The 27,351-nt window shown below is 41.3% G+C and overlaps 7 protein-coding genes across 11 annotated transcripts; 4 read left to right on the forward strand and 3 right to left on the reverse strand.

Moving 5' to 3' along the window:
• Positions 1 to 8: 8 nt before the first annotated feature.
• On the forward strand, positions 9 to 2,455 carry LOC105685924 (probable protein phosphatase 2C T23F11.1). The gene is made up of 5 exons (XM_012400413.4): positions 9 to 262; positions 424 to 737; positions 873 to 1,078; positions 1,337 to 1,562; positions 1,713 to 2,455. The coding sequence occupies exons 2-5, from the start codon at positions 551 to 553 to the stop codon at positions 2,045 to 2,047; spliced, it is 954 nt and encodes a 317-aa protein (XP_012255836.1). The 5' UTR covers positions 9 to 262; positions 424 to 550; the 3' UTR covers positions 2,048 to 2,455.
• LOC105685916 (ADP-ribosylation factor GTPase-activating protein 2) lies at positions 2,339 to 5,220 on the reverse strand. Its single transcript, XM_012400402.3, has 7 exons — positions 5,063 to 5,220; positions 4,454 to 4,645; positions 4,088 to 4,219; positions 3,676 to 4,002; positions 3,303 to 3,580; positions 2,849 to 3,227; positions 2,339 to 2,747 (listed from the first exon to the last, which is right to left on the reverse strand). The coding sequence occupies exons 1-7, from the start codon at positions 5,135 to 5,137 to the stop codon at positions 2,472 to 2,474; spliced, it is 1,659 nt and encodes a 552-aa protein (XP_012255825.2). The 5' UTR covers positions 5,138 to 5,220; the 3' UTR covers positions 2,339 to 2,471.
• Positions 5,221 to 5,524: 304 nt separating this feature from the next.
• On the reverse strand, positions 5,525 to 7,658 carry LOC105685900. 3 transcript variants are annotated; one of them, XM_048655623.1, is made up of 8 exons: positions 7,014 to 7,658; positions 6,880 to 6,943; positions 6,679 to 6,803; positions 6,483 to 6,601; positions 6,302 to 6,411; positions 6,068 to 6,231; positions 5,833 to 5,997; positions 5,525 to 5,702 (listed from the first exon to the last, which is right to left on the reverse strand). In XM_048655623.1, exons 1-8 carry the CDS (start codon positions 7,196 to 7,198, stop codon positions 5,594 to 5,596), a joined length of 1,041 nt encoding a protein of 346 aa, XP_048511580.1. In that variant the 5' UTR covers positions 7,199 to 7,658; the 3' UTR covers positions 5,525 to 5,593. The 3 variants fall into 3 exon arrangements, with proteins under 3 accessions (XP_048511580.1, XP_048511582.1, XP_048511581.1); XM_048655625.1 differs by having other exon boundaries at positions 5,812 to 5,997; positions 7,014 to 7,657; XM_048655624.1 differs by having other exon boundaries at positions 6,483 to 6,598; positions 7,014 to 7,656.
• LOC105685908 (MIT domain-containing protein 1-like) lies at positions 7,455 to 9,471 on the forward strand. Of its 2 annotated transcripts, none has more exons than XM_048655627.1 (5): positions 7,455 to 7,595; positions 7,777 to 7,900; positions 7,985 to 8,223; positions 8,304 to 8,503; positions 9,085 to 9,471. In XM_048655627.1, exons 2-5 carry the CDS (start codon positions 7,780 to 7,782, stop codon positions 9,224 to 9,226), a joined length of 702 nt encoding a protein of 233 aa, XP_048511584.1. In that variant the 5' UTR covers positions 7,455 to 7,595; positions 7,777 to 7,779; the 3' UTR covers positions 9,227 to 9,471. The 2 variants fall into 2 exon arrangements, with proteins under 2 accessions (XP_048511584.1, XP_012255813.2); XM_012400390.3 differs by having other exon boundaries at positions 8,580 to 9,201.
• On the reverse strand, positions 9,433 to 13,401 carry LOC105685895 (protein inscuteable homolog). The gene is made up of 4 exons (XM_012400364.3): positions 12,505 to 13,401; positions 10,917 to 11,411; positions 10,612 to 10,822; positions 9,433 to 10,525 (listed from the first exon to the last, which is right to left on the reverse strand). The coding sequence occupies exons 1-4, from the start codon at positions 13,248 to 13,250 to the stop codon at positions 9,545 to 9,547; spliced, it is 2,433 nt and encodes an 810-aa protein (XP_012255787.2). The 5' UTR covers positions 13,251 to 13,401; the 3' UTR covers positions 9,433 to 9,544.
• Positions 13,402 to 15,024: 1,623 nt separating this feature from the next.
• LOC105685442 (T-complex protein 1 subunit beta) lies at positions 15,025 to 18,350 on the forward strand. The gene is made up of 8 exons (XM_012399517.3): positions 15,025 to 15,203; positions 15,281 to 15,622; positions 16,060 to 16,369; positions 16,458 to 16,969; positions 17,051 to 17,275; positions 17,360 to 17,537; positions 17,624 to 17,827; positions 17,911 to 18,350. Exons 2-8 carry the CDS (start codon positions 15,620 to 15,622, stop codon positions 18,081 to 18,083), a joined length of 1,605 nt encoding a protein of 534 aa, XP_012254940.2. The 5' UTR covers positions 15,025 to 15,203; positions 15,281 to 15,619; the 3' UTR covers positions 18,084 to 18,350.
• Positions 18,351 to 18,689: 339 nt separating this feature from the next.
• Positions 18,690 to 26,212, forward strand: LOC105685602 (ubiquitin-protein ligase E3A). 2 transcript variants are annotated; one of them, XM_012399865.3, is made up of 12 exons: positions 18,690 to 19,339; positions 19,875 to 20,010; positions 20,107 to 20,287; positions 21,577 to 21,942; positions 22,061 to 22,371; positions 22,444 to 22,647; positions 22,740 to 23,039; positions 23,127 to 23,327; positions 23,410 to 23,687; positions 23,758 to 23,974; positions 24,043 to 24,278; positions 24,363 to 26,212. In XM_012399865.3, exons 1-12 carry the CDS (start codon positions 19,293 to 19,295, stop codon positions 24,481 to 24,483), a joined length of 2,598 nt encoding a protein of 865 aa, XP_012255288.2. In that variant the 5' UTR covers positions 18,690 to 19,292; the 3' UTR covers positions 24,484 to 26,212. The 2 variants fall into 2 exon arrangements, with proteins under 2 accessions (XP_012255288.2, XP_048511578.1); XM_048655621.1 differs by having other exon boundaries at positions 18,690 to 18,919.
• The last annotated feature ends 1,139 nt before the right edge of the window (positions 26,213 to 27,351 follow it).

Genomic DNA, 27,351 nt, shown 5'->3' on the forward strand with positions numbered 1-27,351 from the left:
TGTGCAAGAAGTCGCACACAGTTGGAAAAAAAAGAAGATAAACTAAAAAAAAAAAGAATACTGAAGACGAAAGGTGACGAACTCCTGATTGTTCAAATTGTGTTACAGAACGGTTACGGCTATTTAGGGTGAAACAACTCGAAATGAAGTCTGCAATCTCTGGTACAAAATATAAGAGCGATTGTGTAGTGATTCTGCCAGATATCCAATCAGACGCGAATGGGGCTATCGTGACAGATTAATACATATAACGGTTGAAAAGGTTAGACAACTCACTCTCCATTTTCCATCTATTACTTCTTGGTAATGAACATATGTATGTATACCTGATCTTAACCTCACTGCCGAAACGTCAGGGATCATTTAACACAAATTTGTCGCTAGCCCCTATCACCTCATTCGTCATATTCATCCATGGGATAGGCTTCTGCAAACTCCAGCTATCCTATGGTACTTGCATCGACTTAAATCATTTCCGCAATTGAAATTTGGACTTGGAACTGACATAAACATAGTCACTGGGAGAGTAGCAACAGTATTCACATGTATCATGGGACAGACACTCAGCGAACCAGTTACCGCCAAAGAGTCTGCCTGTTGCAGAGACAACAATTATAGAGTCGGAAGCTCATGCATGCAAGGATGGCGTGTCAACATGGAAGACTGCCATGTCCATATACTTTCCTTACCAGATGATCCTGGAACTGCCTTTTTTGCCGTATACGATGGCCATGGTGGTGAAAATCTTTTCTTAAAGTATTGTTTGCTAAGACAATAATGTTTGTGTGCAACTGCCAGAATAGCTCTTCTAATTACATATTTCATCAGCAGTTACGTCATGAATTTTCTTTTGAGTTCCATTATTATTTCAGGTGCAAAAGTTGCGCAATATGCCGCAAAGCATTTACATGAATATATAACACGCAGAGCAGAATACAAAGCTGGAAATGTAGTAGAGGCAATGCAACAGGGATTCTTAGAATTGGATAGAACAATGCAGTACGATGCGCTGTTAAGAGATGAACAAGCTGGCACCACTGTTATCTCCCTCCTCATCAAGGATAGTGTTTTATATAGCGTGAGTTACAACTCAACCCGTTTTATTATCTTTGGCTTTGCAATGTCATTAAAACAAGTATGAATGTATAAAAAATATTACGATTTAATTCTTTGATGACAGACAATTGATAGTACGAGAAAGAAGTTTAAAAATCATTTATAAGCTTCAGTGTGTGCTACAAGTGAATTATTTTTAATTCTTTGTTGCGTCATATTATACGATATCAGAGGCATGTTAATATTGACACTTTGATTATAATTTCCATATGAATTTTAGGCAAATGCAGGTGATAGTCGAGCCGTGGCAAGTGTTGGCGGGAAAGCTGTGCCCCTTAGCAGAGACCACAAACCGTCCTTGAGGGCAGAACGAGATCGGATTGAAGCAGCCGGTGGATGGGTGGAACTCAACCGAGTAAACGGAAACTTGGCCCTGTCCCGAGCTCTCGGCGATTTTGTGTTCAAACGAAACGAACGCAAGACTGCAGAAGAGCAGATCGTTACTGGTTATAACAATATTTTATACTTTGCTAATTAGAGCAGATGGTGTTACACCAAATCAATTATGGTGGCAGTATTTATATTGTTAGAGAATCATTATTCATACCGTACTGATTTGAATGAGCATTTAAAATAGAAAATTGATGACCCTACAGCATATCCGGAAGTACAGAGGCACAATGTGACCACCGACTGGGAATTCGTCATTGTGGCATGCGATGGGATTTGGGATGTGATGAGCAACGAAGAAGTTGTCGCGTTTGTAAGAAGCCGTCTGGCCCAAGAGGCAAAGAATGGAACAGAGGACCAGGGGAGCATGGTGGATCCCGAAGACGTTTGCGAAGAGTTGATGAGCCACTGCCTGGCGCCAGATGCCCGGATGGGCACAGGTTGCGACAACATGACCGTCGTCCTCGTGTGTTTTTTACACGGCCAACCATATTCGCATCTGATTGCGAGGTGTCGACAGCCACCAAGTGTCGATACTTAGCTAGTCTTTTATGCTGCTAAATTTTAGTTAATTGTTGAAATTTTTAGTTGTCCCAATCTCTAATCTACGATATTGTGTCAACATTGTCTTTATACTATATTATTAATTGTTATTGTCGACGCTACTTATTAGCGATTTAATCGTACAACTTGATAGACCTATAAATATTTTTATACATAGAATTCAGCATTTTTATATCAATCTCAATGTCATCAGATTTATATAAATTTGAAAAACTCATAACGAGTTGTTCAATTAGATAGTAAGTTGAAAGACAATCAAAGCATCGTGTGGTTAGTAGTAGATTTTTATTTACATTTCCGTACAACAGTGATTGGAAAAGTCTCAACAATATTTGAAATGCCTAGTCAAAATAAGTATAATTATAATACGTGTTATTGAAAATTACACGAATAGTTTTCAGTTAGTATCCATATCTATCCTGAATGGAGGATACTGCAGCACTGGCCAGTGAACTGAGCCTGCCTGCAACTTTGTTAACTCCTTGACGAACGCTTTCCCTCACTTCTTCCAAATCTACGCTACCACTTCCTTGTCTCACTGATCTGCCACCGCCAGAAGACATAGGTCCAGATGACATCGATTGTCCATTACCGTGGCTAGACCCATCGCCAAAATAATCAGCTGATGAAATGCTGGAAGATCCTTCAAACCGACGCAAGTTACTCTTACGTTCCCACTGTAAAATCCGAAGAGAACAATCATTGATTATTCACGGTATTTTGATGTAGTCTGAACAAACTTCAGAAGTGTTAACAAATGTTGACGGAGTTTACTGACCGCATCTCCATCGGCATTACTATTGCGGAAGTACTGGTCTGAACTAATAGCCTTAGCACTGCCGAACTTTTTCTGGGCTTCACCACCGTAATCATTTGACTCCCGTTCTTCGGTGTGAGGCTTATTAATGGTTTGCTGTGTCGATCGCCGAGGTACATCTGCTTCAGCAACAACTATCACATCATCATTTCGCGAACTGCCAAAGTTACTAGACTGCTTTCCATAAGCAGGTGAGCATGTGAAATCTTCGATATCGAAGAACATCTCAATATCTTGTTCCCTAGACCTCATTTCACTGGCCAAAATCATTCGAGATGGAACTGGAGCACCCTCCTGAGTTATAGTGCGCATGTCACTGACTGCAGAGTGGCTAGCACCTCTGAAATACAACAGGTTATTTGTCACTTTATACCGGTTAGAGGTGAATGGTATTAATGATTTCTAATTGAATTACCGCCGTGCGTTAAAACCCATGCCTAGACGTTCAGCCTCCCCTGCTTTTGAAGGATCCATCCGCTTCGTCCTTTCTTCTACCTTTTTTGCCTGAAGCGTCAGATCGTGCTCATATTGATAAGCTAGGCGTGTGTCAATGGCCTCCTGTTCATCCTTAGCCTTCTCGCGACTCTCCTTTTCTCGTGATTCACGGCTTGCCTCAGCCACACTTCTTTCCAATTCGTCAAAATTAGTCTTCACCCTTTGCGCTCCCATTCCACCACTTTTCTTGGCTCCCAGCTATATAAGATCAAGCATATGAAATTTCAACGTATTAAAATTCATTGACTATTCAAGAAATTTAGGGAGTTACATTTCATATTAGGTTCACTTACCCCGCTTCGTTTAGGCTGAATTTTTCTGACACCAATAGTGGGTTTACGGTCTGGTTGATGAGGAATGGAATCTGATTGTAAGAGTACGCCTGTTACATTAGGCCCTGTGGTACCGGTTAGAGTAGTAGGTGCTGTGGAGGGCAACGTATTTCCAGTATCCTCACTAACTGCAGGAGCTGGCTCAGATTTTACTGGCGGATCTGTTCCAAACTTAGTTTTGGCAGAATAGAAATTGTCAGACTGCTCTAAAGTTTCATGCTCCTTGAAAAAATCTAATTCGGGCGCTGCTTCTGGCTGTAATTGTTCGGGATCTGGCTCCAAGTATAACTAGAATAATGATGACACAAGCTTTAAAAGTTGGAACATGGTGATTCGTTGTCAGTCATAAAATCTGTCAACGGTATCTTCTGACCTTGGTTCCATGGAGTTTCATGGCATGAGCAGAAGCTTGGGCCAGCTTATCCCTATACAGGCTGGCAGCTCTCGATTTATACTTTTGCTGAGCATCAGTAGTAGTGCAGTTGTGCTGAGCAAAAAATTTTCTCTAGCAAAAATTTATAGTGATTAGCATTAGGAATGACTGAATATCTTGATTTAGAAATTTACATCATAATTAAACTAGACTTTTGTCTATGGAAATAATATTCAAGGAAGGTAAATGTCTGAATATGTTTAGCAAGAATGATTTGCCACTATTCGTACAGTGCAAAAACAAGCATGTACTAGATATTGAAGAAAGCTTAAAACAGGTATTTTTAAATATCTTTTATGGACTAACAGCATTTGCATTCCCTCCGAGCTGCATGTTCCTTAATTGTAGCCAAGTCCAGTTAGTGTCAAGTTGAGTGGATCGAACAAAGGTCAAATGTACACCCAAACTTCTGTGCACAGCTGAACAATCTATGCACAGAAATACCCCGTAGGTAACACTGGACCATGCCGGGTTCTTGGCGTTGCAATCGAAGCATGACTGAAAATTAAAATACCACGACTACATAACTTGGAGACAATTTTTGTAAAAAGTATCGTGCAAATAGTGTAACACAATCCAAGGTAGATATCTTGTACAAAACATGGAAAGTCAAGGGAAGGTTAACACATGTTTCAATCGGTCTCCATATTTGAATAGTCGATCAGTAGAAAAAATTAAAAAATACTCGTGGCAGATTAACAACGAGAGAAAATTATTCATTTAATTATCAAATGCGATAGATTATTATGAAACAAAATATCTGTACGTTAAATGAATATCCTCGACCCTACAGTCAGAGCCAGAAATGGATTCAGGGGTCACAAAATCTAATCAAAGTTGGAGTTTAAAATTTTCAAACTAAAATGAAACAGAGTCCAGAATCTCCACTGTATTCCTAATGATTTAAATGCAAACCTTGTTAGCCGGGATAGCTCGCAATCTTTTAAAAATCTGCTCAATCTCACTCTTGCTGGGTGCAGGATCTGCCATCTTTGACGTCGTGTTGTCAATTTAATCACGCGCGTGGCATGTCGGGACTTGGGGCGGGCAAACGATTCTGCAGTTTCAACCACTGATCTCCTATAACGGTGTCGGTACGGCAGCGATGCTTAGAACATAGCGGTGAGTGGAATTTACGAGTAGCAGAAAACTTTGTTCGTCCTAAGTCTTTCTTACATTATACCATTCAGAATAGTTACCTATTTAAATCTCAAAATTAGAAAATGATGGTCTTATTTTTTGAGTGAATCCGAGAAAATGTCATAGTATATTATGTGCCTGGGGCAAGCTTGTATACGGAGTATGATTTTCTTCATTTCGTCAAAAATAAGAATAGTACAATTCAAATGTCGAAGACGAGTAAACGGAAGAATTGGAAAAATTGAAAGACTCATAGTATTGATTTATTACAAAGAGAGCCAGAATTCTTTATTTAAAGATTTAGACTCATGATCTTTTTCTTTTTTCAGCCAGAGCTTCAGATTGACGTAGCCGAACGGAGTTGGGGGAGTCGCTCACGTTGACCTCTTCTTCGTCAACCTCCAAGCTATTTAATCTGGCCGGAATAATCAACGATGGTTTTAAGTTTATAGTCAACCAGCAGGTGGGTGATAACAAGAGACATCATAAAAGAGAAAAAGTAGGAAGTGATGTAAAAAACGTACGACTGGAAAGCTTTGCCTCACCCTTCCTGCTCTAGACTATGAAGCATTTGGAACCCTGCATCAAGATTCGGTGGAAATCCAAGCTCAGGATCCAATAGTTGTAACGTTGGCACTTCTCTGCATACATTGCCAAATTCGTCAAGTTCGTCAAAACCTACATCGCTAAAACCGTCGTCTTGTTCCATCCTATAGGGTGAGAAATCATTTTTGAAGAGAATGATAAATCACAACTAGTTACTGAAATATTATGGCTCACTTGCTGCTGCCTGAACCAGGTTCCCTTTTCCTCCGTTTAGCTGCCGCCCTTTCAACAGCTATTTTCATACTTGCTTCGAATCTCAAAACGTTTTCCTGATAGTAATCGTGGAGCGCTCGAGCTCCGCCAATACCCATTTCACACAAGACTCTCTCAACAACGTCCTAATATTACGAAATGAATCAAATATCGTGATTGCAGTGAAAATTTTCTTTCTATGCTCTTTTCACTTACAGGAAAACCACATTCTTCTTGTTCCGCCGCAACCTTAAGTAGTCCAGAGGTTCGCTTCAAAAATTGTTCAGCAATATCCGTCAGCGCTTCAATGGCTATATCAGAGGAACCTGAAAGGAAAAAAGGAAAAATATAATCAATTCAATTTCAATCTTTGAAGGGCATAATAGAAATGCATTACTTTCAAACCCGGTATGCGCCAGTAGAACAACAACGGAATGTTTCAGCAAACCATGAGCCGTTTCCGGTTTCAGGTATATTATCGCGTCATGGTTTGATGAGCCCTCGGGTATTTTTCTACTTAAGAAAAGAGTACGGATGTGATATAATTTCTATGGTATCATCATTAATCAGGTGAATAAAGATGTTGAGATCACCTATTAGAATCCTCCTCAGTTTCTCCGTGTGGAAATAAAAATTGGAAAGGGTTTAAGGAGTTTTGTGTTTTGGGTGGCGTCAATACTTCGATTTCAGTCGCTGGTACGTGAAAAACTCCATCTTTCTGAAAAAAATTGATCATGGACAGTCAATTTATGTATCACAGAATTCATCTGTTGGATAGGTACGAATATTTTTACCAGATCTCTTAAACGCTGATGAAGATTTATGGTATTCAGTACGTGAGGGTTCAGTGCGGGTAACCTGTAAAAAAAACCCTGAATTTTAGAGTATGAGTTCCCTTGTATAGATCGGTTTTCTTGTGTATACTCACTGAAAATGTTCTGCTTGTACATCTGGTTGAAAATCAAAACCCGAATCCTTGGTATCTTCAATAACCTGTCTCCAAATGTTTTCAATCACGTCGGGGGTGATTATCTCCTGCTTGTGAGTTTCTCTCGCGGGTAATTCACCCCAATGGTTACCAGTTCCAGGCGCGTTACATTTACTCGATTTCATAATCGGTTCTAGCACAGGTAATAGACTTCATACATCTAATTTTAACAATTGTTGTACTTTGTTGGAAAGCACGGCAGTGCTCGTGTTTGAATTTAAAATGTGTGACACGATGTATACGGTCACTGGCATCTGTCGTTAACGGCGTTAATCCTCTACACCGAATTATTCGCCGTCCGCGAATTGTCGGTACCAGTTTTACTCCCATCGGTCCATAATTTATGGGTAAACGTGTTGCGTTCTGTAGTTCTCAAAATGGATTAGAAATTATAACGCTATCGCAAAAACCCGAGGCTCAATGATCGTAACAGAGCACAGTCTAGTAGAAAAGACTTGAATCGAATGTTCACTTGCACATGAAACGTCCGTGGGAACCACTGTAGGAACAACAATATTCCAGGTTAGAATCACAGTTTACCAGACAAAACTCTGTGCATGACGTTTCGTTTAATGCTGTTATGAATGCTGTTGTCAAAAGGCGCCATAGGACGGCATTCTTTGTAACTGTTTGACAACAATACCAAACAATTATACCAAATTTACGGAACATTTCTTATTTCAAAAGAAAATTTATTTTACAGATCATGGAAAGTGCAGCAGTTTCGATTTTATTGAGAGCTGTAGAAATGGACAGCAAGCAGCGGTATACAATGGCTTTAGTCCTGTATCAAGAGGGTTTGCAGATTCTTATGGATTTGATTAAAGGTACACACATCATCATTTTAGATGGTTGTGTGCTAAGCCTGATTATTGATGATAAAAATCAAACATTTCTCTTCAAATAAACAGAAACAGGAGACCCTGGAAAAAAGAAGCATTTCAAAGTAAAAGCAGAAGAATACATGAATAGAGCTGAAACTATAAAAATAATAATACAGGAGCAAAAAGCAGCTGGTGCCTACAGAGAACAAACCAGAATTGAGGCTGGATCAATTGGCTATGGTTATGCCACTGTCTTTGGTAGATTCCTTGATGCTTCTGTCACCCATGTACATATCGAAGATCCCTACATCAGACTTTTTCATCAGGTTAGACTCTTTTTGAAATAACGAGACATTAACTACTAGAGTTCTTGAATGCTTGTATATCGATATGAATTTTATTACAGTGTCAAAATCTGTTGAGACTTTGCGAACTTTGTGTCCAGAAGTGTCATTCTTTGAAAAAAGTGACGTTAGTCACGACACAGGAATCAGATGAACGCAAGGGCCAAATCGCTAATCTCAAAGAGCTCAAACTTAGTCTTGGTATGCGACAAATATCATTTGAATTTGAGTTCTCTTCTACACTGCACGATAGACAAGTGAGGTGGGTGAATCGTGCTGTATATTCTATTTCTACTATCTCTTTGCAAACCATATTTCTATCCGTATATTGAACACAGGTTAGACAATGGATGGGTGATTAAAATTGGCCGCGGTTTGGACTACTTCAAGCCTTCCGCTGGTAAATGTTCACTTGGTGCCTGTGATATGGATTTGCGACAATGCTTGGAGACTAGCATTGACATTTTCCATGTTTCTCAACTTACAAATAACACTCACACTTAACACGACACCTTCGTAGCTTAGTTTCAAATGAAGTCATCCTACGATACAGTAGACTGCGTCAATAGGTACAGCAGCGACTTCTTGTACAGTTTTACTGGAAATAACGAGACCTTCCAATTATGATAAAACGATCGTCTTGTTTGTACAGTGGGGATAGAAGTATTTTTTGAAGAATAGAAATTCGTTGGATCGTGCAACAAGAAAGAAAAAAATAGGCCGATCGACCAGAAATAATATTAATCTTATAATATTTGCCTTGAAAGTAGTGTAAACAATCGTCACAAATTTAAATCGACGATCAGTGATATTTTTGTACATTATATAAATATTTTATTCCAGACTGATGAGGCAATTTTTCCTTTGTCAAACACATGGTATGTCACAATTACAAATAATTAATTCGTTGCAAAATATGGCACATGGATTACATTCTTATGATAAAAGTCTTCAGAGTTCTAATTATCTGGGAATATTTTTATAGTATTATAGATATATTGGTATTATATTATACATATATGTATAAGTTGACTGTATGTATAACAGTAATTATGGATATGAAATAATTTTATACACCAAAGACAAGGGATCTCTATCCAAAATTACGGTTACGGTATTCTAATAAACATTTTACTTGATACGAATTGTATTTCTAATCAATTTTAAAATAATATACTCTCTGTTATATGCTTTATCTATACTTAATACTAGTTCTTTTATACGAAAATATCTACACCTCTAAAAATATATTCCATTGTATCAAGCTTGAGATTAGACAATCCAGAACCATTCCGCTGAATTTTCATCGGTCTAAAGTGCAGGCCCGATCGGATGCTTTAGCGGCGTCGATTTGCCGGGCAGCTTTCTTGCACGCGATTCTGAGCGACCTTGTATACCGTGAATTACCGGTTTTTGACGACTCTCCGGTGCTGGAACTTTGATATGGAATAACACAATTGACGCCACCGACATCGACAACCTGCTGTGCAACTTCCCTATGAACGCAAAGTCTTGCAAGAGCAGCGGATGCCGTTGCTTCGAGTCTTTTATACGCGCTCTCAAGACCGGGCGGTCTCATTCTCAAAAAACAAACCAGAGCCACCGACGCTCTTGCTTCCGCCAAGTGGGGATGCAATTCAGAAGACCTCGCCAGTTTACCGATCAAGGAAGCTACTTGTTCCATCAACCAGATACTTCCACCCCCAGAACGCTTAACACTTCTGAGCAACGCAGCGACTGTTTTACAATCTACCATCGGTTCTACGTACCCCGGAGAACTGGCCAAATTATTAAGGGCCGCTGCGGTAAGAAGCAACGTTTGTGAGCAGGTAGTATCCTCCGCCAATAGTGTCAAGGATCTAACAAATTCATCGGCAAAGAATTCAAGATGAGGAAGACCGAAAGCATTGGTCCACGGTGCAGTTATCTGTACGATGAGCGCTGCAGCTTCCATCTTTTCTACTTCGGGAGCCGATTCTGCGCTCAAAAGATCGGCGAGAATCTCCGGGCCTCCATTTTTCACCAGCTGTTCTATCGACTCTGAACAACAGCAAACGCTGGCCAACGCGCGAAGACACGCGGCTCTCGATTCTCTGGCAGCTACCGATTGCCCGCGAATCGACAAAAGGGCTGTTAGCAGTGCACGCACTCCGGAACATCGAGCGATGCTACGACCTCCCCTTGAACCCCCAGGGCCCAGCCCCAGGACGGTCATTGCTGCTAGAGCGCCCCGAGCAGCCGTTCCCTCTTCCCTTGGCGCCTCTTCGAGTCCGCGGACCACGCGCTACAGGAAAAGAATTTCATAATGAGATATTGATTATACTTTTGTTTTTCTCTTCCTACGTATAATAATTCGAAATGACGAATTACCTCGATGTAGAAATCTAGACGAGCGTCGACCGCGCGGTCCACTTCGTTATGGAGATCCCTGAGCTGCCGAAGAATGTTTTTAAAACTGCTCAAATTACGGACTCTCTGAGGTGGCGGTGCTCCGAGCTCGGAGAGTAACAAGAACGCTTCCTCTTCAACCGATTGCACCAAGCTACGCTCTATCCTTCCAATTCCCGGCTGGTTCAACTTACTACAAAGTTTAATAAGAACGAAAAATTATGTCAACAACGATAAGCAACTTCCCTGAAAAGAAAATTCCTCGAGTCCAATAAATATGTACTCACTCTATCGCGGATTGGTAGCATTGCTGGAAAAGCTCGACCCTTGCGAGTAATTTGGTCGCAGCAGCTGTAGCCGATGCTGTGAGGAGGGTTGAGTCATTAGCTTGAATTTCTTGAGAATCTTTAGATTTTCCATTATCAGCGGTACCGGCGTAATAAGTTTTTCTCATCCGAGGCAACGCTTTACTCTGCAGCGTTGCACTGCATTCCGCTTCCGTTTCAAGGGCAAGGTGACCGAGCCATGTTCGCACTGGTGCTAGGTGATCGCGTACGTTATCGGAGTTATTTCCACTGCGATTTCTGGGGTGATGAGTCGACCTTCGGATCGCTCCTCCAGAAGTAACGAGGCCAGCGTCAGCCAGGAAGAGGTCTTCCGGTGGTTCGCTAGCGTATAAAAAATCTCCAAGACATTCTCCGTCTTCCATCGAAACCTCGATCATTCGAGGCACTCGACAGTCCTCGATTTGACGAGCTTCGCCATCGTCGTCAGCGTCTCTCCTGCAATGATAATTACGCCGTCGGTATGTAAGTATGTATGTAAATAAAATATATTCAAATATTCGTAACAAAACGCGCTCCCTGCAGCAACGAGTCAGTTTTCGTAATAACAAAATGTTCCATTACACTTATCTACATTTATAATCTCAAGTGTCTCGAACGTGCATTATATAAACAGACCTTCGTCGCAGGTATAAATCGGATGTTGAAATGAATTTATCAAGCTGAATCCTTATCCGAGTCGTATCATCGTACGCGAAGCAACGCGACGCCGCGACGGTTGGTTCGTAGGGTCCCCTATTCGACGTTCATTCATCTGCCCGTATACCGGTGGGTGCGTATGAGTAACTCCGCGCTCCTATTTCAAAGCAAGTTCCGATGGTTCATCATTCGTCACAAAAAATTCTCCGTCGTTGATGGTCATCGCTGAGGTGATGACTGTAGCGCAGGTTGACTCAATCTTTGGAGTTCGTTTGGTCGCCCCGCGTATCCCCCCGCTTTTCAAAACTATACGACTTCCGCGCGACCGCTAAGCTGAGCTATCACGTATGTACGTACATACGTACACACTCGTGAAATGCCGAGGTAAATCCACACGTTCTACGTGCACGTACACCTGCTTGGATTGAGCCGAGTGTATACGCTATAGGCTCCCCGGCGTGAGTCAATTCGAATGCTGATCACAACCATAGGCATACCAAACATTTATGCTACCGAAGCTACAACGATGTGCTTTGCTAGCGGTTCGTGAGGGCTATTGTTATGTGTTTTAAATACACGCGAACGTTTACCGTGCATATATGTATATATGGGCACAGAAATACTCTGATACGTGAGAGAAATAATACGCAACCGATAAATGTGCAAGTTAAACTGATTCGCATGCATCGCGAAGCGGAAGAGCGTATATTATATACCTATATACCGATACATATATAGCCACGATTCGAAGCATTTATGTACTTCGATTAAAAACGGCAAAGATTATCGTAAACGGGCAAACACCGAATTTTCTCGTTTACTGGTATATAATTCTTTGCTTCAAAAACAAACTACACAGTCGATCTTTCCAGTTCCTTATACGAGTACTGACCTATTGACCTCCGCAGCTGCAGCCTCCCGGTTCTCCAAAGGTGAATTTCTACCACGTCGCTTGGATCCTCGGCGGGGTAGCGACGCCGACAGTTTGCGACCCCGTGTTTCGGTTGCCTTCGGCGTCGAAGAGTGTCTGGGATGAGAAAGACAATCGCTTTGGGCCCAGGGTGAGTCCAGTCTTCTGGCAAGGGAATACCGGTCGTGATTTATTTCAACGGGGAGTGACTGCTCATTACTATCTGACTGCGGGATTTCGGTTTGTCTCCTCCGACGTGACTTCCTGGTCCTTGCGAGGCGCAGTCTTTCAACTCTTGAGGCGTACGCGTCGACCGCTGATTCTTCCGATCGTTCGGAATCTGAAAAACCTGAGTCCTGACTGCGGTGACCAACGAAGCTTCTTGGACTCGACGATCTCTCCCGAGCTTGATCAGGCCATTCCATCAAATCCTCCGATTCTCCGGAATTGGCTTCGATCGTACCGAGTTTTTCAAAGCTCATCGAACGCCGATCTTTTCGTTCGTTCTGTTTTCCTTCATTTTCTTCCTCCTCTTCTTCAGACGGCAACTGTAACGGCCTAGAAGTCGGTCCGTCGCAGTGGTCCACCACGGATTCCCAATGTTCACTTTTTCTCATTAAATCTACTTCGTCAACATCAACGACCGTGTCGGTTGCGGGAAGCCCAAGGTCCTGGGACTCCATATATTTCCAGAATACCTGGCTCTGTTTTCTTTTGAAGTGACTCATTTTATCTCATATTATTCACTTTGCTTCTGATCAATAGTTCCAGCTCCTGAATAATGATTAAATCATGCGGACGATCACCGCCTCTAGAAGATGACGCACTACCACCGATGACAACGATGACGACGATGATGACGATAAACACGGAGTTGACTTCGCGACGTTCCGCGCGTTACTGAGCCGACCCCATCGAGGGGCCCGTGGAAAAAGAGAAGGACGCTTCTGCAATCGGGCCCGATATTTCCCCCACCGAGTTCCATTCGCCCTAATATTGTACGTACAACTAATACAGTCAGCGATAGCACCCCCGGCTCGCGCCGTTACGGCTCGTCGCGGGGGGAAATTTCGTGGGGGAGGGTCGCTCCTCCAGAGGGGTCTTCCTCATCGGGGTCCTCACTCGTGCCCCGGTTCCGGCATATGGTTGGAAACGGTAACCACCTATAGGAGAAGCAGACCCGTCACGGGCTACGCCGATGGCGAAGCGCCAGGTGCCATTCTCGCAGTGCCTTGGGGAGGGACGTCCGCCCCTTTTATTCAAAGAGTCACCCGCTTGTGCCAGCGTTCGTCGCTATGTTATGCATCTGCGCCCGCACCCTCGTTCGGTGCACACGTGCCGATGCTTCGAAATCCGTTTCCATATGCATCGCAGTACGTATGTGTGTGTATGATATTCGTGTGACGATGCACGAGTATGCAGTTTCAACGTTTTTCCGCCCTTATACTCTCACCTTTATTCGCACCCTTGGCTGTCACCCTTCGGCGACACAATTCTTGTTACTCTGACTCTCCAACGAGTTCCGTAACTTCGTACCCGATATATTTAAATTAAAAACTGAAAGTCAGACGGGACATTTTACAATAATTTTCATCCATGCTTGGAAATTAAATACATAATCCATTACGCTTTCATTGATTGCCCTCTTCTGAGCTTTGCGCGACTGAAAATATCAGTTTTCAACGCTTGTAGTTCAAATTGATTGGCTGCACGCGGAAATGCTTGTGCACCCTCGCCATGCACATTTAATCCAGTATGAATCTGTATACGAGCACATTACAGCATATGTGAACGCATATGGCTGAATCCAGCCGATCTTTAAAGGGCATTAGACCTATGTACTTTATCGTCTAGCTTGCGCTATTGTCGTCGATCATGAGGGATGAGGGGGTAAGGCGAGAGAGGAAAGAAGTAGACAGCTGCGACGGACCGTTACGACTCGTACATGAACCGAGCTACTACATAGGAACGTTGTGAACGCGCAACCTGCGAACCCCGCAGACAATGATAATTCGGGGTGCACGGTTCCTATGGTTCACGTTATGCTCAACGTGGGGTTCCGCGGAGCAAGAGGGAAATATATCCCAAACCCCACTGGGCATTTGAAGGGGTATTTATTCAGGGTGAGAAAAAATGTTCAACTATTACCTGGGCGCGATATTTTTTGTCGCTCATCTATATTCGATCATCTATGGGAAGAGACAAAAAGTTTCGTCCATTGAACACCAGCGATTGAAAATATGGTTTTACAGGGTTCATTTGAGTTTATAAAAGTTTGAGTTAATTGTATTCTTCGGGCTTCGGCGCAGGAACGGGAAAAGCTTTCACGGATCCAAATCTCCTAGAGATTTGGTGCGGTATTGCGCACGTGCGCGCGTTCTATGCAGGTGAAGTGGTGAGTCAGATTTATGTAACGCATTGCTCTGGCATTTTGAGATAGCTTGGTATAAGAAGTGATTTCTGTAGGAAGTATTGTGTTCAGAATTGTTGCGTTGCATTCCTCTGAAGTGACTTTGAAATTCGAATGAGTAATGCGCATTCGATAGTTCTCCTACTCCTCGTGGAAGTCGCTACCGAAGGGGAATATGGATTGTGCACTGATCTAATCTTCGGTCAACGATACGAGAACCCATTCGGCAATTTCCCCGACTGCAGATCGAGTTCAACATTCTCTTACAAAAGTGAAGTATCATACAAGATGAACAGAAAGTGGGTTAGGCATGCCTATTTTGGATTTCCATGCAATTGTTGGTTGCAGACCCTCGACACGCAGATCCGAGCGCGGCGCGCGTCAGCGCATGAACGAAAGTATGACCGTAATTGGAATTGGTTTGGTAGCAAAGGGCGAGCTCGGCACGAGTAGAAGCCATGTAGAGCCCTCTACCTGGCACCCTGTAAGACTTTGAAGATCCGTGGTTGTGATTGGTCAGATCGCATCCGACTGTAAAGTTTCTAGTTGTTTCTGCGGTGCCCCCTTGATTCCCCGTTGTTTCGTGCTACCCGTCCTCATCACGATCATTGAACAGCACTAAGCAAGCAACTCCGAGGCGGTGATTTCTGAATTGGATATTTGATTTACAATTTCACACGAACCATCATGGTCAGTACTGCGTTTTGATAAATATTCAATTAACAACTCGCTCTGCCGGAGTCTATATTTTCATAGATTCGTCTAAATCCGAATCTTAGAATGGGCGACATTCGTCCTCTTACCATTGACGGTGCGGCGTTCCTACCCAAAACTATGGCCGATCGCGTGACACGAACTGCACGTGTCTTGGTTCTTGCCGACTGAAAATTTCAGAGCAAAATCATTTCTCGCGTTATTGATATGCATTACAAAATGACACTCAAGTCCCACTTTCTAATGGCACTCCCCAATTTTCGGAGCACCCTTTTCTCGCCTACCTAGCAATTTTAACCTCTCGATTAAATGAAAATAATCACTAGTTATTTGAAGATCATCAGAATTGTGAAAGATGATGTAAGATTGAATAATCTTTATTTGACATGAAACCCTTTTCTTTTCGTTTTTAGGTGTCCCTTAATCCTGTTAGGATTTTGAAAAATGAGGCTGAAGAGGAGAAAGCTGAAATTGCTCGATTGAGTTCCTTTGTAGGAGCCATTGCAATTGGCGAACTGGTCAAATCAACTCTTGGCCCCAAAGGAATGGATAAAATCCTGGTAGCTCATGGACGATCTGCTGGTCAAGTTCAGGTTACTAATGATGGAGCTACTATCCTAAAGAGTGTTGGCGTTGACAATCCAGCAGCAAAAATATTAGTCGATATGAGCCGTGTGCAGGATGATGAAGTTGGAGATGGAACAACTTCTGTAACTGTACTAGGTTTGTTGTTTTTCCAATTATACATTATCACTTTAATACTGCGTAAAATTTGTTGATTTCTCACTAATCCTATTTTTATTTTTTACAGCTGCTGAGTTGCTAAAAGAAGCTGAGAAGTTGATAGACCAAAAGATTCATCCACAAACTATTATTGCTGGATGGCGCAGCGCTACAGTGGTAGCCCGAGAGGCATTGCGAAATGCAGCCACAGACAACTCTGCAGATCCAGCAATTTTCCGCAGAGATCTCATGAACATTGCACGAACAACACTTAGTTCAAAGATCCTCTCTCAGCATAAGGAGCATTTTAGCACTCTGGCAGTCGATGCTGTTCTTCGTCTGAAAGGCTCAGGAAATTTGTCGGCGATACAGATTATCAAGAAGCGAGGTGCAACACTGGCAGACTCTTTTCTCGATGAAGGTTTTCTACTTGACAAGAAACCTGGTGTTCATCAGCCACAGAGGGTCCAGGATGCCCGAATTTTAATAGCGAATACACCCATGGATACCGATAAAATCAAGGTCTTTGGCTCCAGGGTGCGAGTCGATTCAATGGCCAAAATTGCCGAACTAGAAACGGCAGAGAAGGAAAAGATGAAGGTACTGAAGTTGTATCAAACATTTTGAGTTTATTGAGTTCCACGAAAAGTTCTAATTCAATGAAACCTGTACCGAATTTAGGATAAGGTTGACAAGATAGTGAAGCACGGCTGCAATGTATTCATCAACAGGCAGTTAATTTACAACTACCCGGAACAACTGTTCGCTGACGCTGGTCTCATGGCCATTGAGCATGCAGATTTTGATGGCATTGAAAGATTAGCTCTCGTCACTGGTGGAGATATAGTGAGCACCTTCGATCATCCCGAGATGGTGAAGCTTGGAAAGTGCGACCTCATAGAACAGGTATGCGCATCATTGAATGAAAGTATCTTCAAACATAAATTGATCATAATATTAAGATGATTGAATTTTTTCCTCAAATTACAGGTAATGATCGGTGAAGACGTTCTTCTGCGTTTCTCGGGCGTCGCGCTTGGTGAAGCTTGCAGCGTCGTAATCAGAGGTGCTACTCAGCAGATCCTTGACGAAGCTGAGCGCTCCTTACATGACGCACTGTGTGTATTAGCAGCTACAGTACGAGAGTCACAGATAGTTTATGGTGGCGGTAAGAAATATTTTTTCACTTGTGTACATAATTTCTAACACACCGAGAGCAGAGACTCCATTTCATATCTCTGTAACTATTTCCAGGTTGCAGTGAAATGGCTATGGCATGCGCTGTTATGAAAGCAGCTGCTGCAACTCCTGGAAAAGAATCTGTTGCCATGGAGGCGTACGCTAGAGCCCTTCAACAGTTACCCACCGTAATTGCAGACAATGCTGGGTACGATTCTGCTCAGCTAGTGAGCGAACTTAGAGCTGCTCATAATTCTGGAGCTGGATCAATGGGACTGGGTGAGTATTCAATGTTCTGGATGCAAAATACCTTCCTCATGAATTTCTTAATTAATAAAATTGTACTGAATTATTTGCAACAGATATGGAGGAAGGCAAAGTGGGCTGCATGAAACGGCTTGGTATTACGGAATCGTGGGCTGTAAAGCGGCAAGTGGTACTCAGTGCTTCTGAAGCAGCGGAGATGATTCTACGAGTGGATAATATCTTGAAGGCAGCACCACGAAAGCGGGTGCCAGACCGCGGCCATTGTTGAATACCGTGTCGTTCTGTCCTTAATTTACCTTTATTCATTTACCCATTCTATAATTGCGCTTCTCCCATCGTACGATACGCGTAACACGCTTCTTTAACCGAAAAACACAATTTGTAAACCAGCTTCGTAACTCGTTGCTGATTATTATCATTATTGTTCTATCTATTAATGACACTTCTACGGCTGTCAAGCATTTAAATAAATTCGTTTCATATATGTATATATATTGAATTATATATACTTATATGCATATCGTTTTGTACCTAACGTATTCTATTTATTCAAGAATATTTTTACCCGCTATGCACGTCAGATAGTTTGTCGGGTACCAAATAAAAATGATATTCTACTGATTCGACTGGAGGAAGGAAATGGGAGCTGCTGATTAGAGATCAAAAATAGTATCCGTCCAAACCCTGAGTAGCTATGAAAAATTGTTCATTATGAGTTGGCAGTTTTCGGCAGAGGTAAGAAAAAACATGATTTTATTTAATCGACCATTGCTACGCAGTTAGTGAATAAACATTTTTGAACGAACGCACGCGTGTTGATAAATCGAAAGTTTGAGGGGTGTCGTGGGGTGGTCGATCATTGGATCAAAATCTCGACAAGTCGACTGTGGTCACCATCTGTGAATGTGAAGCTGAATGAGAGAGTGAGCGAGATGTGCAAGTTGTGAGAGAAACAGAAAGGTAAAGGAGACCGAGCTGTCCGATAGCGGGTAGAAAAACAGTAGCGGACACATTGAAGAAGTGCCAAAGATAGAAATCGAGTCGTCGGGTATCCAGAATCGTTCGACACGTTGAACTGGCACGGACAGAAGACAGCTATAGGAAGTGAGAAGTGTAGTTGTTTTATACCGAAGATTCGTTTGTTACCAATGATGAACTTTGTAAATTAATAAACCGTCGTGATCCCCGTTAAGCTTCCGAATCTCTTATAATAAAGTTTTATTTGTAAAAGATTCTCACGTAAATTTTAGTTCATTACCAGTATAGCAGTGCAGTGGTTATTTAGTTGTAAACGTAAATATAACCATTGTTACTAAACCTTAAAGAAAATTTACTTCTGGCACCTGGTGCGCCTGTCTGTTTTCCGTCATCTGTGTGCGCGCGGGTGTAGTGCGTGGCGTACGTTGTCATCGTCGTCGTCGTGTACGGGTAAAAAGTTTGGCAGCGAAGGTGCCAACATTTTCACTATTCATATTCTATGAGCGCGAAGGGCCAAGAGGACCCTGGAGAAGATCTGACTTCCAGGTAATTAGATGTTTTGAGGTCAAAGTAAAGGGTCTAGATGTCATTCAAGTTGTTTGTAAACTTCAGATACTGACCTCCAGCCTTCAGAAATTCGTCGCGTGCGAAATTGTCTTTATCAATTCACAGTAACCCTGACCTTGTACTTCAGGGTGATGTTCACGTATTCGAGAAAAATTGGCGGAAATGTGTTTCCGATAGTTTGGAGGCTTAACGGCAGTCCTTTAGGTGCACGGGATGGCTGAAACCATATCTCTGTTGTTGACATGTCAGCGTGACAATCTATTTTACGTTTTAGAGGTTATATTTAGCATGGACCTCACGCCTCTGTTTTTCTTCTTTGATGTTAACGTCATCCCGTACTTCAGTTTCCTCTTTTGTCCTCTACTTTCATCATTTTCTTCTATTCAATAAACTACCGTATTTTCAAAACTTGGTCGCTGATTCATAGGACATTGCTTGAATGTTTCTTCTTCATTACTTTCATCATTGATATTTATTGCAATAATTATGCACTTAAGTTACCTTTGCGATTCAGGGTAGGAGCAGAGAGCCCTTGCAGTGACATGAAGCGTGCTGCAGCAAAAAAGCTGATAGAGCGTTATTTTTATCAATTAACTGATGGCTGTGGAAATCCTGAATGTGACAATCAGAATTGCGCTTCCAGTGGCAAGGTATAAATGGTTTTTGGCATTATTATCTTTGGTCCTGTGTTACCAGCCAAAATCCTTTTCATTCATTATTCAACTAATATACCATTATTGTTACAGGTGACAAACTTAACACCAAATCAAGCTGCTGCTCAGGCCATACAGTTGTTCTCACAAGAAGCACGTTTGTGCGATGGAACTCAGCCTAATAAAGTTGCCAGAACAACGATTGAGCCGGGTCCGGCATCGCTGGCAAAAAGCTTACCAGTTAAAAGTGTGAACCCAACTTGCTCTGACGAAGGTATTGCTTCAAACTTCGACAAAACAAACAAAGGCTTTGAAGTTGTAGCATCGAACGTCCTGGTCTTTCCTCGAGACTCGGTACAGAGCGAGCTTAATAACTGCAAAGTCAAAGAGACATCATGTCTGTGCTCTGGCACATCACCTGAACCTCAAGTAGCACCTGAAAATTCTCAAATACTTTCGTGTGATAAATCAATTGCAATTTCACCTTGCGCCAGAATCTTAAGGAGCCGCAGCTCCCCTCAAAAGAAAAGCTCGTTTTCGAAAATTGGCAATCTATCGTCTAACACAAAAAAGTCAAAAAGTGCTCAAAAAACTGGCACCAATAATTCAAAGAGTAGTCGGAAAAATTCGTCAGTCACCAAGCGAAAAAAAATTCGTGTTGTTCGCCCGCATTCTAATTCTGCTGTGGTTTCTAGACCAGATTCTATATATCATCCGAATTCAAGCCAAATGTTTCTCGGTGAGTCGAATAGCAAAGTTTTGAGTGGGGATTCGCGAAGTGTACTAATCCAAGGCTCAAGATTAGCATCAACAGTTTCGAATAGCACGTCTAGTTCGGGAACGATCTTAAGAGTACGTCCTAAAGGGGCTTCTAGTCGTAAATATGCTAAAAGTGCGCCTCCGCGTAGAACTAGGTATGAAGGTAGATTGATGCAGTTGAATAAACCGAAGTGTAGGAGCTCATTGGAGAAGAAATCATTCGGGATAAAAAGGGTTAGTAATTCCCGACAAGTAGAGAATCGCCAGTCGCAGAAACTCGTTAGAAAATTAGTTGTGCTCACTCTGTACCTTAAATATTTAAAAGTGAAGCGTTCATCTCATCAAACAAAATATAATAAGTTTTAAATAACACCTTTTTAAGTGCATGCCCTCTTGGTCAATCATTATGCGCTCGTATTTGTGGACTTAGTTTCTCGAGGCATAAAAAGGATACTGATTTCTCTTGTTGTTAGGGGATGAGAGTACTGGATGTAATTCATTCAAGCACCAACTTATCAAAAAAATTATACCATAACTTTGTGCCTCATCGTATTGACTCATGTATTATATTTGTAATAAACTCTTTATTAAATTCCAGTTTTGACTCATGTTTGTTTATTACTGATCAAGCTTTATTAATTGAGTAACGCATAAGTAATGTGGGAGTCAATAGTGCTTAAGAATTTTCTTGCCACAAATACGTATACATTTGAAATCAAAGGGAAGAAAATTTTTTAATTCACGCTCATGTTGCTAAAATCCAATGCTGAAATTACTTTTATTTTTTTTTTTTCAATTGAACAGGTAAACCAGTGCCATTCTTGACAGAGCCCAAGTTATTGGACATAATTCAGAGATGCAAATCGGAAGGATCTTACTCTCTGCTAATTCGTACGCTAGGCGAAGTCTTTTCATCTGCTGAGGCATTGAGTCGAAGTTTTCAGAAAAGTGCGGAAAACGACTCCCCTCTTGCTGCTCTTTTGGACAGAGCACCTGTAGCTCTCCTTGGACCCCCAGGAGATCTTAGTAAAGAAGCCGTACGATCCCTCCAAGGTGAAGACAAAGAAGAAGACAGCAGTGATCCATCACCTACTGAACCACATCCCGATGACACAAGTGTTGATTTACCTGCTGTGAGAAGAGCCTTCTCATCGTTATGGTCTTTGCCAGGTAGAACAAATGATCTTCAATACTAAGATTCTTTTCATTGAATAATTTGAAATACTCCGGCTCCGCTTGACTGTTGGAATAAATAAAAACCCGTTTGTTTAGATCTGTATTTTTTCAGGGGAGGCATTCGAATCAGCTCTGGTACATGCATTAGTCAATTTGGCAGACAATATAGAACTAGACTTGAGAGTATTTGGCATAGTGCCTTCATATAGTACAGATAGTCTTCTGAACGTGTTTTTGATCGTCTTTGAGATTCCAGTCTTGGGGAGCAGCGAGTACCTAGAATTGGCTTTGCATATGTTATGCAAGGCTGCCAGCTGTTTGCCATTATCTGCTCAGGCAAAATTGGCCCGTGTATGGGCTCGGCATTCAAAACCTCGACTTCAGGGGCTGTTACAAGCCTTGCAACAACTTATCACCGTCAAGGTACAAAGAGCTCTCGAGTCTGATTTACGTACCATTAGAAAATACGTTTTCAATGTTATTATTTTCCGTAAGGTAATTGGGGGCTCATTTACACGAGACTATTGTGTCCAAGACGCTGATACCATTACTGCTCCGACTAAGGTGATGAAGATATTGTACTATGCTAGCATGTTAGCTGGAGAGCTAGACGGACCTGAACTACGTCGGGATGAGGAAGGAGATGTAGGAGATCTCGAGAAAACTCCAGGGCAGAGAAATCCTTCACAGGCTTTACAGGTCTGATATTCTGATGATATGCTTATTCCATGTAAGCATTGTTATTTGTCCTTTATCTTTTCATGGGCTATTTCTCATTCATTTCTTTGAAGGATCCGCTGGCTACAGCATTGAGTATTTCTTCGTTAGACGCTCGCAAACCTTATATACCTTTCAACGATTTTTACAACGAGCCATTAAGTGACGCCATAGAGATGGATAAAGACTTTGCCTACTATAAAAGCGAGCAGCCGAAAAAATTCAGCTTCATGAACTACGCCTTTGTTCTTACACCTGCAACAAAGACCCTCGGACTTTACTATGATAACCGAATACGAATGTACAGTGAACGGCGGATGAGTTTTCTACAAACCGTTGTAGGGCAACCAACTAATCCATATCTTCGATTGAAGGTAGAAAAATGTTGCACGTTTTTCCTCTGATTTTGAAGAATTAAATTTATTGATTATAAGCTCCCGATATTTTCTAATCATCGATAGGTTCGAAGGGATCACCTGATAGACGACGCACTTGTAGAATTGGAGATGGTAGCTATGGAAAATCCCACAGACTTAAAAAAGCAGCTAGTCGTAGAATTTGAGGGTGAACAAGGCGTTGATGAGGGTGGAGTGTCCAAAGAATTTTTCCAGCTTGTAGTCGAAGAAATTTTCAACCCCGACTATGGAATGTTTACACTTCAGGTGCTAAGCTTGTAAATTTTCACTTAAATATAATATTTGACGGTGGGTGACTATATGCTTTCTCATATTTTCATTTCCAAAGGAAGAGACGCAGACAACCTGGTTCAACCCCACATCATTTGAAAGTGATGCTCAGTTTACGTTGATTGGAGTAGTCCTAGGCCTAGCAATTTATAATAACGTTATTTTGGACGTCCGCTTTCCCATGGTAGTATATAGGAAGTTGTTAGGAAGAAAAGGAGCTTTTGCTGATTTAGAAGATTGGAGTCCTACGTTGTACAGAAGTTTGAAGGAGCTGCTCGACTACAGTGGTGAAGATATGGCTGATACGTTCATGCAAACTTTTAGGGTCGGTTACAAGTAAGTAAAAAATTTATGGAAAATAATCGCGATAGTAATCAAAGTTTTAATTAACCCATCTTTTCTTCAGAGATGTATTTGGATCTGAATTATTCCATGAGCTTCGTGAAGATGGGGATCAAATATATGTTACACAATCGAACAAAAGAGAATTCGTCGACCTCTACGCTGATTTTCTTTTAAATAGATCTGTAGAAAGACAATTCAAGGCTTTCAGACGTGGCTTCCAAATGGTTACAGACGAAAGTCCCCTGGCGCTACTCTTTCGGCCTGAAGAAGTAGAACAGGTATTGTTTCTGGTATCAGTATTTTTGCAATAAGGAAATGTAACATTGATGAATGACTTATTCCCTAGCTGGTATGCGGAAGTAAGAATTTCGACTTTGCTGAGCTGGAAGCAGCGACAGAGTACGAAGGTGGTTACACGGTGGAAAGTGAAGCTGTTAGGAATTTCTGGAGGGTAGCTCACTCGCTTCCACCAGAAAGCCAACGAAGGTTACTTCAATTCACAACAGGAAGTGATCGAGTCCCTGTTGGAGGGCTGTCTCGTTTAAAAATGGTCATTGCGCGGCATGGTCCAGATTCTGATAGGTAGGAAATGTATTCAATTATCTAGTTTTTGAGGGTAGCATTGAGTGTATAATAACGAAAGAGTACGCCATATTTTTGTTCTAGATTACCAATAGCACATACGTGCTTTAACGTTTTACTATTACCTGATTATGGCACGATAGAAAAGTTACAAGACCGTCTTCTGAAGGCGATAAATTACTCGAAGGGATTTGGAATGCTGTGAATAAGATTGGATCTTTACTCTTCGAATGTTGGAATCAAACATTTTTTCAAAGACAAAAAAACATAGTGTCCCCTCTTTTCCTGCCTCTTTTATTCCTATTTATTTTAAACTTGGTATTTGCCAAGAGCAAGTGTACAGTAAGTGCGTGCAAATAGGGGCAGATGGTTCCTGGCATTTTCTAAGACTCATGGCAAATCATATGAACAAAAATGGAATCGAGCTTAGAGCCTGTGATCGTATCGATTGAAATCAATCGTAGCTATAAACAGCCAAAAGAACAGAGGTAAAAGGAGAAAATTTATATGCAGCCAGCTAAATGAAGTGTGTGGAATTTTAAATAATGTCAAAAATCTCACTTGTCAATGAAAATATGCATTGAAAAAATAGTACATTATGCAACAAGGAAATAAAGCTACAGTTTATTCCCACGGACGTCTGTACTGCCCGAGAAAAATTCCTGAGGGTGAGTTCACTGCGCGAGCGAAGCGAGGGCAGTATTCACTCGAGGGAATTTTCGGGAGGGCATTAAGTCCGAAGGAATGGTTAGGTTTATTACTGCATTGCATGTAGGACTTTATTCCCGACTCAACCGTAGAGACCACTCTTCGTGCCGCAAATTTACTTTTCTTCAGATTCAACTTTAGTCTCGCCTTTCAGGTCAAAAAAGTTGTTTTTACGGTTGAGTCGGGAATAAAGATATTTTCAATTTTTGATTAATTCTGGGTTTGGTATATCCACGTTTCGTTGATCCCATATATATACATATATATATAACATAATAAAAATACATACACGACAACCGGATGTAATCCCGTGTATTGAGCGCCTTTGATCAACTTTACACGCGTCCAGATTGTAGAGATTATATTATGCTCCAAAGACAAGTGAAACGTATGACTGTGATGCGAGTGAGAATGTTATTAGTAAATAATAGAGATAAAACTTGAAAGAATGAAGTGGAAAAAAAAAACTCAATGAGTGATTCAAACAAGCATCTAAATTATTGAATAAATATTCAATAACAAATGGAGGAAACTCTGTGAACAATATAAATATATCATGGTAGATACTACAGAGATCGTTGCAGGGAACCGGAATGAACGCATTGCGACACATTCGCGTATCCGTACCTTTATTTTAGTTTCTTTTACACATTACCATTATCATCATCATAGTCATGTTCATGGATACATTATCATAGATAATAGTCGCATCTAAAAACAAAAATTTGTATAAACGTTTGTAATCGGCGACTTTTTTAAAAAGGCACGCTGCACACTACACCGATATTATAACTTTAGTCGTGTGACAATAAAAAGTTGTATGAAAAACGTAAGAGGTCTGCATAAGTTAAAAGGTCTAGTGAACGTAGTGATTTATAGTGCCATAATATAAAGGGAAAGAATAAAAATAAATAAATGAATAAGAGGAATCAAATTAAATATAGACCGCGTAACGTGTAAAATTATGTAAAGTTTTAAATATTAGTTGTCGAATAAAGATTGTCTTATCAAAGATATCGTGAGATGTCAGAATGGCACACCTTCAAGAGATAAAAACAAAAATTTATATTTGTATAGGGAACAGGACTTTGTTAATGAATCAATAATTGTTAGATAATTTCTGCCGTCATTTACGCATACCTATAATTGGAAAAACCGTCTTCGATAATCCGTGCAAAAAACCCACTCCGATCCAATAAACATAAAACGAATTTCAGGCAATGAGACGAATAAGTTTTGATTAAAATTCTCGTCCTACGTCATTGTTAGCTCTAATATACACGGTAAAACTTTTCCCCCTAGGTATAACTTCTATTCAATTTGTAATCCTCTTTCTGTGCCTTTATTTACATAGCCATACGGGCCTTCTGTATTTCCAGAGATAGTTCCGCTCCCACTCATGTCTGGGCGAGTAATTAGTCCGTATTGCGTTTGTACTTAAGGATCGTAAAATAAGTAGGGATGACGCCAGGCCAGACTTATATAAAAGTCGATGGGTTGCATCTTTGGTTGCAGTTAGACCGTTATTTGGATGATTACAATTTATGACCAGCCCCGGGCCTATTCACACTGATAGCCAGTAATACTTTTCCCGCATTATATTCTCATATTATTCATAACCGAATACAACTTGCGTTCTTTCAACTTGCACCGGGCCGGCCGTACGATAGAGTAGTCGATGGCACGAAACGCGTGCTGTCTGATTGCAACAGATATTATATTAGTCTTTTGACGAATTGCCAGAATCTATTATAGATAATATTTTTCGACAACTAAACTGTCGAGAATTTTCGTAACTCATTTTTACACAAGACCCGATGATATTCTAATGCGGGACAACCGGTTCAACGCTTCGCATTTTATTCCTAACTTCCTGCATCAAAGTAAATGATCAAAATAAATACAGCACAATACGCAGTTGTAAAATATTTTCTTTTATAGCTATTCGTAATTTGATTTTTCTACGTACTTTGCAATACGTTCATTTGTGGCACATTACACCCTGTAATGATATATCGTTAATTCGTCGTGTAGTAATCATCGGGTGATCGAAAAAATGCCTAAATTAGCGCTTTTCAACATACGAAAATTCCAAGGCCCTACCACATTATTGTTCTTTTGTTTTATCTCATCAGCTTTCTCATGCAAGGGCAACCGTACAAATGGGAAAGTCTATCGTACATACCGGCGCCTCGAATCGTGATACGAACAAATCTGTCGGCCTCTAATTGATACGAAATACTACTAAACAGTACGACAAAATTGTCTGGGGGAGTTGGTCGTCAAAAGCGATCCGTGTTCGATTCGGGTATGCGTTTCTCCAAGAAGACGCCCGACAGATGAGCGATCCGAAGGTTGCGCGCGC

Source organism: Athalia rosae, chromosome 5, assembly GCF_917208135.1.
Source record: "Athalia rosae chromosome 5, iyAthRosa1.1, whole genome shotgun sequence".
Taxonomy (NCBI): domain Eukaryota; kingdom Metazoa; phylum Arthropoda; class Insecta; order Hymenoptera; family Athaliidae; genus Athalia; species Athalia rosae.